The sequence below is a fragment of the Macrobrachium nipponense genome, chromosome 1 (assembly GCF_015104395.2).
Source record: "Macrobrachium nipponense isolate FS-2020 chromosome 1, ASM1510439v2, whole genome shotgun sequence".
NCBI classification, from domain to species: Eukaryota; Metazoa; Arthropoda; class Malacostraca; order Decapoda; family Palaemonidae; genus Macrobrachium; species Macrobrachium nipponense.
Genome location: NC_087200.1, coordinates 172,683,831 through 172,698,088, shown reverse-complemented (window position 1 = coordinate 172,698,088; position 14,258 = coordinate 172,683,831). Strand labels below are relative to the sequence as shown.

Sequence of the window (14,258 nt, the reverse complement as noted above, 5' to 3'; positions counted from 1 at the left end):
CTGTTGATGGTCTATTATCATAAACTCTATCTTCTCTTGTTTGTATTTTCCTTCCTTCTGTTCCTTAACTACTCTTAATGTTAACATTTTCTTACTTTTTACCGTCCCCTTCTCTTCCTTACTTTTATACTTTCTTTTTACTAACCCTCCTTAGTAGTCCTTCATGAATTTCCATCTCTTCAGTACGCATAATTCCCAAATATTCTCGTCCACTTATTACGTCCAGCATTTTTTTTCACTTGACTCTAACACACCTTTCAGCAAATCATTCTTGCTTTCTTCATGAAATGAAATTTAAACTCACGATTCCTGACCTCATGACACACATGCCTATACCTGACCCTTTGACTTCCTCCACCTTGTTGCATCTCTCTCTCTCGCCAAAAAGACTAACAGGTAAAAGATTCGTAAAAGAGACAAATGAATTGACTGAGCCACTATATTGTATTTTAACCAATAAACGTCAGCTCTCGTGTTGGTGGAAAATGATAGAAGGCGTTACTGGGGCAGTATTTATTTTGACAGGAACAAGTGAAGTTTGAAAACAAATTACCACAGGGTTAAATGAAACAGAGGATGAGGTCTTGCTCGGTTTCATATATCAAGGACTGGTACGTAAAAAAAGGTAGCTGACAACTGCGAAGAGTAGGCGGAGCTTCTTAGACTGAGAGAAGGGTGTGCTATTCCTTGATCCCCTTTGCTAGTGACCAAATGCAGATTATTTACTGGGGGAAAATAACAATCATATAATTTCTTGTCATTTGGACCAGACTTAACTACAATCATTAAAATCTCTACCTTTTACATATTTCTGTGGAAATGTAGATCAAAACTTATACATCTCTAGGCTGATATTTAAAGTTTATATCATGATTACTGTCTCTGAACATGAGCAAAAAATTAGACATACTCCTCTATATATTTTTACGACTTTGTTGCTGCTTAATTCTCTTTTCCAGTGATGTACCATTTTGATCCACATGGAATTTATCATAGGAATTACATAGGAATTTTATGAAATTACTTCCATCACAGGAACATTAACAATGTCTTTCAAGTAATTACAATATTCTGATACAAGAATGTTGTTCGTGAGATATGTTTCTGTTTTATCACTGTAAGAAGTCCTTTATTCTGCCAATCTCATTGCATTGTCTAATACAATATCAGGAAGTGTTAATCCCTTGTATATTTTCCTAATAACATCTATTTCCTCATGGATATATTCAGGACTATATTGCCAGTGATGCCCACAAAAACAATGACGTGAACGCCGATTTCTTAACTTAAGTGTTAAAGCGCAAATAAATGCAAACTCATTGAACAAAACACAGTGAGATAATAAAAAAAAGGGCTCAAGCTGTTCACATCCTTCATCTTCATTCTCAAGAGTATAAATTCACACACAGTCACATCTAAAACACTAATCTATTGTCAGGAAATTCTTCAAACTGGTGTGGTGTTCTCGGTAAGAACTTTGCTAGATACTTGCATTTTCTACAAACTCAGGCGGTCATACCTCATGATAAACGAATCTTTGGGTGACAATTCGTCTTCTGTGATTTTCTGTTGGCCTCAGGATTTTGTCATTTGTGGAAATTCATTTAACAGTGCAATCCTTTTTTTAAGTGCATGCAAGAGCAACATTTACTATTAAGCTCTGTGAGGCTAAGTGCCTTCTTCAAGTTAAAATGGTCATAATTAGCTTTTAAAATCAATCCTATTAATTTTGGTGATTTAACTATATCATCACAAACTCTAACCACTAAAAAGAGGCAAATGGTGCTCCCTACTCCCCTCTGAGTTGATAAAACCTTGGTTATTACTTACTCAGCTGACCAAATCGAGTCAATCTTCAATTTGATTGTGGAACTACGTAGAGTGCAAAACAGCAACTTGTGTGCAACTCACATTGTCTCAAGAAAACAAGAATTTTCTACCCAAGATAATTATCATCACTGAATAGAATGTAAAATTAATACTATATATGTATATATTTCCTCTCTAGTTACCCTCCTCCTTTGTTAGGTTATACCTCTAAGAGGGCCAGTTCATGACACCCTGTCTTGTGCAGTGCAGATTGCAACCTATGCTAGTTGCAGAGAACTGTCCCTAAAGACGCAATGTTGTTAGTCCATTTTAAGAGGCTGGTTTTTCGTAGATGTAGCTGAAAAGAAAGTCGTTGTTTTAAAAAAAGAAAGCATTTCTGAATAAAAAGTAAAATTCTTCAAGGGAACCCACACCAAGAGCAAATCACTCTTAAGTCTTTCCAACAATAGCCTGATGAAACACATTTAGCCAATGGTTACAGCAGGAGTTATGACTTGTTGTTGAGGTTCCAGTTGCTGTAGAAAGTAAATTGCTTTAAACATAAGAGCCTCTAATATGTCATGTGAGGAGATAACAAGACAGTATGGCTCATGTATAAAAGTTTATAAAAAGACATGCATAATGAAGTTAACCATATTTCTTTTCTATTAATAAAAGTGCCCAGTTTTATCTAACAAATACCATACCAGTTTGATAACTGGCAATTTCGTCTGAACTATTTGTTTTGTTTTAAGACGGAGAGAGAGAGAGAGAGAGAGACCCCTTTACCATGGTCAATATTTCATTACGGCTTCATCACTCCAGCTTTACCACTCGAATTCATTAATGAAAAAAATGAGTGGATTAGGGCCAGTGGTTCCAGGAGAAGGGTTTAGGGGGTCTGAGACACAAGGAAAAAATTAATATTTTTTCAACTGCAGAAAAAATATATATACAATAAAAAATATAGTACATTTGGCACAAGCAGCTAACTTGCACATCTTTATTACACCATTACTTAAAACATAAGCTTAATTTTAAATGAATTACAACGTAGCAACTCTCGGTATGGTAATGATAACTTTTGATTGGCTATCAGAGTCCTCGGCTGGGACTTATCATATTTGGAGTCCTTGGTATGGCCAAGTTTGGGAACCACTGGACTAGGGGTGTAAGAATACTACCACTGTAGGTCCTGCGTGTCATAAAAGGTTACTAAAAGGAGCGCTGTTGCCTTGCACTCGTACTTTTTTAGTAAAAGGCTAGGCCCACTGCCAATAAGTGTGGAAACTGCTGCCTTGCAAACCCCTTTGACAAGCGATAAGCCATGCCTGATGCATGCAATGGGGAAGGCGCATCAGGTAACTGATCCCTTAATGTAATAATAACGGTGGGAAAGAAGAAGAAGGACTAGGCAATGGCAATTATCCCTTCGAATTTCTTACACAACGTCATTGTCTCGAGTCAGACGTTTCAAGATCAAAGATTTGAGCAGAGCACGAAAAGTGGACAGGGTTCCTCTGGATGCACTATTTTCAGATTTAATGTCTCTGGAACGATATCTTCCAGGACCAGAGTTTATGATCTTTTCAAATGTGACTGGATGCTGTCTCAATGAAAAAGGGGTCAAAAGAGAATCTAAGTCTGTATCAGTTACGTGTTCCGTTGTCTCTCTTTCTCTCATAAGGCTCTATTCATATAAATTGAAGGTAACTTGATTGCAACTATGAAATTCAGATATTAATATTCTTACCAGTGATCCGAGTAACATTCGTCATCATTCCAAGTATCGTCAGAATATATCACAACACAGTCTTGTCCATTATTATCGTTTGGTTGCCCGACTGCCCAGCTAAAAGTAATGAACAGTTAAGATTAGAATGACGTTAATATTTCACATTAAAAATATGATGAATGTCAAATATACAAACATTCGCTACATCTTTCTCTGTGTGGGTTTTTATGTTCTTGTACATAAATAACATAAATAACATAATAGCCCAAAACAAAAGGAGTTCATCTACTGAATCCTGAACATCGTGAATGCTTTGTACTGTCCGGACTGTTATCAAGGAATGACAAAATACTAGAAGCCACAATGGCCTATTTGTGAAGGAGAGAAATTCCATTACTCTCTTGAAATCCATAGAGCAAATACCCTCCCCATTGAAACAATACAGCATAAGTGTATAATACAATTTTGCGAACCTTTCAATCACGAGAAACAAAAGTGTTGATTTATCACGGGAGCATTCTGGAAACCCTTGAATGCCACAGGATGTATCATGAGTTCCACTGGATCCAGTATTAAAGTGCTTAATGAAAACGTGGCTAACAGGCACTGCAGTTTCCCATTTCACCTACTTTGTTAAATACGTAAATTTTGGGACACTCGTTCATGTCTTGCCTTATTTCATATATACAACAAACAAGGGAAATCTAACACATAATAATCACCTTGAATAATTGCCATTGTCTTCAACAGCGCTGTTGTCTACACACCATTTAAAGCTGTTTTCCGTTGCTCTGTCATTCAATCCAATCCAGAAGCCACTGTTACCTATTTTACCTGTTGGAAAGAAATACTGTTCTGTGAGTACTACACATCTAATGCTAAGCAAAACATTAAGTTATCTCTAAAATCCGTGTGCAGGCAAGGTAATGTTGATTCATTTATAGATTTCAGGCACACAGGCCAAGCACTGGGGCAACTAAGGCCATTCAGCGCTGAAATGGAAATAGACAGTATACTGCTTTGAAAGGTGTTACAGGAGGAAAACCTCAAAACAGTTGTACTACGAATCAATTGTTAGGAGAGGGTGGACAGTAAGATGGAAGAAAGAGAATATGAATAGAGGTACAGTAAAAGTAATGAAAGCAGTCGCAGCTAGGGGCCGAAGGGACACTGCAAAGAACCTTCAGTAATGCCTACAGTGCACCGCATGAGATGCACTGATGGCCCTACCACCCTCTGGGGGGCAAAGGCAATATTGCATCACCATTGAGTAATGAATTTCCTTTTACTAGACCACTTATACAAAATATGTTTGTGTGGATTACACTGAATGATCAAATGATTCAATGGAAGAATGTTGTATCTCCATTGGCCATTGAATTATAGATATTCTTTCTATCGTTATATATCCTGCCACAGAATGAGTTATATGTATGTAAGAGCCAGCTTTTGTACAAACATACACACACATCACAAAGTATCCTGAACAACTCACCCAGGAAAAATATAGTTTCATTCTCTTTAAACTGAGGAAATAAAAGTCCTTAGGGGAACTTAGCATTAGGGTATGATGGCACCTTAACGGAGCATTAGTTTTGTACAGGGACTGATACTTAGAAGCTCTAAGCTATAGACGATAGAGGAGATCAGAAGTTCAGTAACTAACTCTTAATCTATGTAGTACAGTGTTCCCCCGTATTCGCGGGTATGGGTACCAGCCAGCCCCCTGCAAATAGATAGAACCTGCAGATAGTTGAAACCCCGATAAAATGCTTAAAACTGCCTAGCATTTTGTTAGTTTAAACTCAAGAAAACAAACTAAAAATATCTACACCTGGTCTTTTAAATAGGTTTATTCCAAGAAGTGCATTTTAGGATGAAACTGATAAAATAAACCAGGAATTTGTGGATATTTCTTATAGAAAATGACCGTGAATAGGCGAATTTTCGTGAATTAATTCTAAGTTCTGTTTGTCGATTAGTATCACTGTTGTAACTGTCGAAATGTGTCTATTTATTTAACTATATTCACTACATGTTACGTCTCCTGGATTCCACAATTGCTGGCACCAGAAATGGTAGAGACTGTAGTGTTCGTGTTTAACATCTCTTACCTGCTTCTCTCTTCTAGATGATTCGTTCTACAATCTGGCTCCATGTTTAAGTCTTTATTCTTCTTTTTAATTGGTAGCTCTGGATTAGTAATAGTAGTCTCTCAGGAGTTTCTTTACTATTGCAAAGAATACAAGTTACAGTTACACAAATTACAACTTGAGAACCTGTTTAGGATCACTGGCAAAGTCTTGCTTCTTTATTGTATGACGGCGGTTGGTCCTCTCTTCTCTCTCTTAAGATTTCATAGAGACGGTGTTATGGCTGTTGCCGCTCACCCATCTCGCAAGCGCCGGTGCCTAATAGGTTTGTTACGTCTATGGTTGTTGACTAAATTTGACTCACACACCGAATCTCAATTCTCTCTCTCTCTCTCTCTCTCTCTCTCTCTCTCTCTCTCTCTCTCTCTCTCTCTCTCTCTCTCTCTCTCTCGTTATTTTCACTGTGCTACTCTGATTATTCTCGCGCTTATGTTTTTACGCTACCCTATCTAATATTATTTCTCATAACTATCATTACACGTGTTGTGCCATGACATGGCCTGACCCAGGCTTTATGTTGGGAGATGTATGAAAACGTATTCAATTTTGGAACAGATTTATATAAAATGTGTATCAAATCATGGGAGATGTATGAAAATGTATTCAATTTTGGAATAGATTTATGTCAAATGTGTATCAAATCATATCTTATTGCACATAAATGAGTCAGGACCACAGCATTTAAAATATTTATCATAAAAAATGCTATCGTTTGTAACTGGCAATACCTCGCAATCATAAAGAATATGATCTAGGATTGAAAGCCTTCTGGTTCGAATTATTATTTACATCAATTGTATTATTATTCACATCAATTAATAGTGCAGCGAAGCCGTTTTTAGAAAATGCCCATTAAAAAACTTGGAAGACAAAATTAGAAAAAAAAAAAGAATTTTCAGGGTTTTAACATCAACTTTTGTCTAATCATAGGTGCTATAATAATACCGCAAAGTATACATCATTATACATCATCAGAAAGGTAATTTAATCTACTTTAATTTCGTATATAATAATATTTTTGATAAAATGCATTTTTTAAGTATAACGCGAAAATGAAACAAAAACGCAATTTCGGGGGTTTTGCCCCCTAAACATTTTGATAGGGGTCACGGCCGTTTTATTTTTCTTATTCTTCTTTTTTGGTAATACTAGGGAATTATGTGGTAAGAAATTTGATCCCGGTTCCGCTCTTTAATTTGGAACCCTTTTCGAACCATACCACCTTCATAAATTGAGTAAGATGTATGTAATTATCCCCATTATATATTTATATAAAAAAAATTTAATTTTAATAGTACAACGAAAATGTTTTCAGAAAATACCCATAAAAAAGTTAAAAGACAAAATTCGGAAAAAAAAACTTTATTTTCAAGGTTTATCATCAACATTTGTTGAATCATAGGTATACTATACGAACAAAGAAAAGCAAACATCATTATATATCATTAGAAATGTCATTTACTCTACTTTAATTTCGTATATAATAATGTCCTCGATAAAATGCATAGTTTAGGAGTATAACGCGAAAGTCTAAAAACATCGCGATTTCGGGGGTGTTTGCCCCCTTAAAAATTTGCTAGTGCCCCCGTTTTTTCTTTTTTCTTTCTTTCTTTTTTCAAATAGTACTAGGGACCTATCAGAAACCCTTTGATATAGGAATTATTTGGTTATAAATTTTTTCCGGTTCGGCCAGTTTGATTTATATATGTAGTCTTAAAGTTCCTTGTTATTTTAGATCATTTTGAAATGCTATAATTTCTATTCTCGTTAATATATAGTAAACCCAAAATGTTATTCTTCGCGTTCATTAAAATGAATTTTATTGTAAAAAGCTTCAAAGACAAAGTATTTGATGGAAATACTCTCCCTAATTTTTTTCTTATCTTTTCTGCACTGAATAAAGGTATCAAATAGTTTAGTTCTAAACAAAACACAAACATGGTTAAACGCATCACTCATGTTAAATATTCTTGAATATAATAATACTCTAAACGTTTATAAATGAAAATTATAAATAATGATTGGATGAGAAAGAAAACATAATTTTGACCAAAAAAATGCTGTTCTGACCCACTGTGAACAATGGAAGAATGAAAAACCCAACTCCTGCATCGACATCTAAATGAAATTCGGCGACGAAAACTTAACTTAGGCCGCAGTCATTTAACAAGATTTTAATGCCATTTACACACAAAATTCAAGAAGTTACATATATCAAATTGAAGCCGAGAATTTTACCTTTGAAACGGTGCCTTAATATTAAAAATATCTTTAGAAATATGAAAGACATGAGGGTAATTCCGTGAGTTCCGGAATCTCCGTGATAGAGTTCCGACTTCTGTCCGAGGGATGAACCTGGCAAAAAAAAAAAAAAAAAAAAAAAAAAAAAAAAAAAAAAAAAAAAAAAAAAAAAAAAAAAAAAAAAAAAAAAAAAAAAAAAAAAAAAAAAAAGGAGATGATATAGATCACAGAATTGACAGACATCCGAAGATCCATCGTGAAATTGCCACAAAATTTCATCGAAAGGAAAACCCCAACCAAAATTCACAGCCCAAAGTAGCTGCTGTTTCAAATCTGAATCGGAATGTTTCGCCTTTCTTTGGAATAGTAGGCTACTCTCCTCCTCAATCTGCAAAATTTGCGATTTTCCTTCCTGGATCACACTGATGCAACAATGGATTTGAAGCCTAAAGAATCCATTTCTTCCATTTCGGATGAGAGAGAAAGGGAGGAAGGAATCTTCTCCATCCTCTTCCATTCTTCAGAATCCAGGAGGAATATTGAGAAAGTAACCATAAGACAACCGAAAGAGGGAGTTAGGTGGAGAGAGATTGAGTGCTTGTCTGTGTGTGTGAAAGAGAGAAAGAGTGAGCGCTCACTCGTGTGAATGCTTGTGAGTACTGAGTATCAATGCTTGTGTGAATGTAACGGTAGATGGATGGAAGAGTGTAAGGGAATGAATGTGCGAGTGCTAGAAGTCTCTCTCTCACCCTTTCAAATTAATCTTTTTCTTTTTCTTTGCAGATGCAGTAAACCGACCAAAGGAGATAAAATCACAGGAAATAATACACTGAAACAGGATACTACAATTAAGAACTAAAGACTAGACTCAGAAAATATGATGATCTCTGGAGAACAGCCCTACTGAGGATCCTAAAGAAGTCAACGACAAGCTTGTCTTGCATGATCACTGGAGAACAGCCCTAATGAGGATCCTAAAGAAGTCAACGACAAGCTTGTCTTGCATGATCACTGGAGAACAGCCCTAATGAGGATCCTAAAGAAGTCAACGACAAGCATGTCTTGCATGATCACTGGAGAACAGCCCTAATGAGGATCCTAAAGAAGTCAACGACAAGCTTGTCTTGCATGATCACTGGAGAACAGCCCTAATGAGGATCCTAAAGAAGTCAACGACAAGCATGTCTTGTGTAACACTTTGCCCACTATACCAGACGCACGCTAGGGGGCAACCGGTAGCCGGGGGACTACCAGATGCTCACTGGCCGAGAAAACAACACCGATAAGGACCTCAACAAGACTTGGCCCACTATATCAAGACAGACGCTAGTGGGGCAAACCGGTAGCCGGGGACTACCAGATGCTCGCTGGCCCAGAAAAACAACACCCGATAAGGACCTCGACAAGACTATTAGGCCTTGGCCAAAAGACCTTGGGCCCAAACTTATTATTCAGAACGGAACGCTAGGGGGCCAACCGTAAGCCCATCCTCGGGGGGGGGACTACCAGATTGGCTCTAGCTGGGGGCCAAAAGACTTGCCCCTATACCTCAGCACGACCCTAAGGACCGTAGGGGGCCGCCGGGACTACCAGATGCTCCGCCGGCGGAGAAAAAAAACCACACGTTTCCGGGGAACCTCACAGGACTAGGCCTTGGCCAAGACTTGCACCACTAAATAATCGAACCTAACGCTAGGGGGCAACCCCGGTAGCCGGGGGACTTCCGGATGGGGCCTCCGCTGACCAAAAAACAACGCCGATAAGGCCCTCAACAAGACTAGCACTTGGCAAAAGACCTTGGGGCCACCAACTATTATCCAAAAAGACGACGCTTAATGTGTCCACAAGTAGCCGGGGTGACTCCATGGCCACCTGGCCGAGGAAAACATCCACCGGGGGATAAGGACTCAAAACAAGACTATGCCTTGCAAAAGACTTGGCCCACTATCAGACGGAGCTAGGGGGCACCGGTAGCCGGGGACTACCAGGGGGATCGATCCGGCTGGCCGAGAAAAACAACACCCGGGATAAGGACCTCAACAAGACTAGGCCTTGCAAAAAGACTTGGCCCACTATATCGGAACCGACGCGAAAAGGGGGCAACCTGGTAGCCGGGGGACTACCAGGATGCTCCGTGGCGAGGAAAACAACGCCGATAAGGACCTCACAAGACTAGGCCTTTTGCAAAAAGACTTGGGCCCCACTATATCAGGGACGGACGCCGTAGCGGGGGCCCAACCCGGTAGCCGGGGGACTACCAAGAGCCTCGACTGGGCCCCGAGAAAAACAAACTACCGATAAGGACCTCAACAAGACTAGGCCTTGCAAAAGACTTGGCCCACTATATCAGACGGACGCTAGGGGGCAACCGGTAGCCGGGGGACTACCAGATGCTCGCTGGCCCAGAAAACAACAACCGATAAGGGACCATCAACCAAGACTAGGCCTTGCAAACGACTTGGCCCACTATATCCGGAAAGGAAAACGCTAGGGGGAACCCGGTAGCCGGGGGGACTACATCAGCTGCGGCACCTGGCCAGAAAACAAAGCCGATAAGAACCTCAACAAGACAGGCCCTTGCAAAAGACTTGGCCGCCCTATATCGGACTGCGCTAGGGGGCAACCGGTTAGCCGGGGAGCTAGCCAGAATGCTTCGCTGGCCGAGAAAACAACACCGATAAGGACCTCAACAGACTAGGCCTTGCAAAAGACTTGGCCCACTATATCAGACGGACGCTAGGGGGCAACCGGTAGGGGGGGGGATACCAGGATGTTCGCTGGCCGGAAAAACCACCGATAAGGGACCTCAACAAGACAGGCCTTGCAAAAGACTTGGCCCACTTATCAGCGGGAAGCTAGGGGGCAACGGGTAGCCGGGGGAACTACCAGAGCTCGTTGGCCAGAAAACAAACACCGATAAGGACCTAAAACCAAAGACAGGCCTTGCAAAAGACTTGGCCCACTATATCAGACGGACGCTAGGGGGCAACCGGAAGCCGGGGGACTACCAGATGCTCCTGGCCAAGAAAACAACACCGATAAGGACCTCAACAAGACTAGGCCTTGCAAAAGACTTGGCCCACTATATCAGACGGACGCTAGGGGGCAACCGGTAGCCGGGGGACTACCAGATGGCTCCTGGCCGAGAAAAACAAAACCGATTAAGGACCTCAACAAGGACTAGGCCTTTGCAAAAAGACTTTGGCCCACTATATCAGAGGACGCTAGGGGGCAAAACCGGTAAGGCCGGGGGAATACAAGGATGCTTCCTGGCCGAGGGAAAACAAACACGGATAAGGACCTCCCAAAAGACTTGGCCCACTATAATCAGAGGCCTTAGGGGGAACCGGTAGGCCGGGGGACTACCAGGATCTCGCTGGGCCGAAGAAAACAAACAACCATAAGGAACCTTCAACAAGACTAGGCCTTGCAAAAGCTTTGGCCCACTATATCGGACGGACGCTAGGGGGCAACTTGCAAGGGGGATTTACCAGATGCTCCTGGCCGAGAAAACAACACCGTAAGGACTCAACCAAGGACTAGGCCTTGCAAAAGGACTTGGCCACTATATCGGAGGACGCTAGGGGGCAACCCGGTAGCCGGGGGGCTACCAAATGCTCGCTGGCCCAAGAAAACAACCGATAAGGACCTCAACAAGGACTAGGCCTTGGCAAAAGACTTTGGCCCCCCCCCCCCCCCCCCACTATATTCAGACGGACGCTAGGGGGGCAAACCGGTAGCCGGGGGGGACTACCAGAGCTCGTGGCCCAGAAAACAACACCTAAAAACCTCAACAAGACTTAGGCCTTGCAAAAGACTTGGCCCACTATATCAGACGGACGCTAGGGGGCAACCGGTAGCCGGGGGACTACCAGATTGCTCGCTGGGCCGGAGAAAAACAACACCGATAAGCCTCAACAAGACAGGCCTTGCAAAAAGACTTTGGCCCACTATATCAGACGACGCTAGGGGGCCAACGGTTGCCGACTACCCAGATGCTCGCTAGCCGAGAAAACAACACAATAAGACCTCAACAAGGACTAGGCCTTGCAAAGACTTGGCCCACTATATCAGACGGTGACGCTAGGCGGGCAACTTGGTTAGCCGGGGGACTACCAGTATGCTCGCTGGCTGAGAAAACAACACCGATAAGGACCTCAACCAAGACTAGGCTTGGCAAAAGACTTGGCCTACGATTCGGACTTGACGGCTTAGGGGGCAACCGGTAGCCGCGGGAAACTACCAGATGCTCGCCTGGCCGAGAAAACAACACCGATAAGGACCTCAACAAGAACTAAGGCACCTTGCAAAAAGGACCTTGGCCCACTATATCAAAAGACTTGACGCTTTAGGGGCAACCCTGGTAGCCGGTGGGGACTTACCAGGAAATGCTCGCTGGCGAGAAACAACACGATAAGGACCTTCAACAAGGACTAGGCTTGCAAAAGACTTGGGGGCCCACTATATCAGACCGGGGACGCCTAGGCGGGCAACCTGGTAGCCGCGGGGACTTACAGCTATGATCGCTGGGCTCCGGCCCAGAAAAACAAAACACCGATAAAGGACCTCAACAAGACTGGCCTTGCAAAAGGAACCTTGGCCCACTATAATCGGGCAATGACGCTAGGGGGCAACCGGTTAGCCAAAGGGGACTTACAAGGTCCCAATGCTCGCTGGCCGAGAAAAACAAACACCGATAAGGAACCTCAACAGACTTAGGACCTTAGCCCAAAAGACTTGGCCCACTATATACGGACTGGGACACTAAGGGGCAACCCGGTTAGCTCCGGTGGGACTACAGGGATCTCGCTGGCCGAGAAAACACACACCTGATAAGGACCTCAACAAGACTAAGCGCCTTGCCAAAAGACTTGGGCCAACTATATCCAGACGGAAAAAACGCTAGGAGGTGCAACTGGTAGGCCGGGCACTACTCAAGGAATGCTCGCTGGCCGATGAAAACAAACAACCGATAAGGAACCTCAACAAGGACCTAGGCCTTTGCCAAAAGAACTAGGCCCACCATATTCAGGACCCGGACGCTAGGGGGGTCAACCGTTAGCCGGGGACTTACAGCATGCTCGCTGGCCCGAGAAAACAACACGGATAACGGACCTCAACCTAAGACTTAGGGGCCTTGCAAACAACAACCGGATAAGGGACTCAAACCCAAGGGACTAGGCCTTTGCAAAAGACTTGGCCACTATATCAGACAGACGCTAGGGGGCAACCGGTATCCGGCGGCCCCGGACTAAAAACCAGAATGCTCGCTGCCGAGAAAACAAACACCGATAATGACCTCAACAAAGGACTAGCCTTGGACAAAAGACTTGGTCCCACCTATATCAGGACGGATCTCGCTAGGGGGCAACCGGTTAGCGGGGGACTACCAAGATGGGCTCGCTGGCACGAGAAAACAACACCGATAAGGACCTCAAACAAGACTAGGCTTGAAAAAGACTTGGCCCACTAAATCAGGACGGACGCTAGGGGGCAAACGGTAGCTCGGGGACTAACAGATTGCTCGCTTGGCCGAGAAAACAACACCGATAAGGACCTCAACAAGACTAGGCCTTTGCAAAAGACTTTGGTCCCTACTTATATCAGACGGACCCTTAGGGGGCAACTGGTTAGCCGGGGGACTACAGATGCTCGCTGCTCGCAGAAAACAACACCGATAAGGACCTCAACAAGACTAGGCCTTGCAAAAGACTTGGCCCACTATATCAGACGGACGCTAGGGGGCAACCGGTAGCCGGGGGACTACCAGATGCTCGCTGGCCGAGAAACAACACCTCATAAGACCTCATTCAAGGACTAGGCCTGCAAAAGGACTTGCGCCACTAGGCCTTGCAAAAGCACTTGGGCCCACTATATCAGACCGGACGCTAAGGGTGCAACTGTAGCCGGGGACTACCAGATGCTCGCTGGCGAGAAAACAACTTACCGATTAGGACCTCAACAAGAAACTAGGCCTTGGCCCAAAAGACTTGGCCCACATATCAGACGGACGCCTAGGGGCAAAACTTGCCGTAGTCCGGGACTACCAGATGCTCGCTGAGCCGAGAAAACAAACACCGGGGAATAAGGACCTCAACCAAGACTAGGCCTTGCAATACGCCCACAATCAGGACCTGGACACTAGCGGGCAAAACTGCGTAAGCCGGGGACTCCAGAGCTGGTGGCCGAGAAAAACACCACCGAAATAAGGACCTCAACAAACTAGGCCTTGCAAAAAGACTTGGCCCACTATGATTCAGACGGAATCTAGGGGGCCCAACTGTGAGCCGGGGACTTTCCAGATGCTCGCTGGCCGAGAA

General features: G+C 42.8%; 1 protein-coding gene across 2 annotated transcripts in view; it reads right to left on the bottom strand.

Annotated features, from left to right (window-relative positions):
* Positions 1 to 509: 509 nt before the first annotated feature.
* LOC135219839 (neurocan core protein-like) overlaps positions 510 to 14,258 on the bottom strand; it is a 28,796-nt gene continuing 15,047 nt past the window's right edge. Inside the window, exons 3-5 of one of the 2 annotated variants that reach the window (XM_064256950.1) lie at positions 4,267 to 4,378; positions 3,563 to 3,661; positions 510 to 2,167 (exon numbers count right to left, since the gene is read on the bottom strand). In XM_064256950.1, the coding sequence (XP_064113020.1) occupies positions 2,140 to 2,167; positions 3,563 to 3,661; positions 4,267 to 4,378 (239 nt within the window). In that variant the 3' untranslated portion in view covers positions 510 to 2,139. The remainder of the gene's footprint in view (positions 2,168 to 3,562; positions 3,662 to 4,266; positions 4,379 to 14,258) is intronic. The other variant, XM_064256951.1, reaches the window with a different exon arrangement.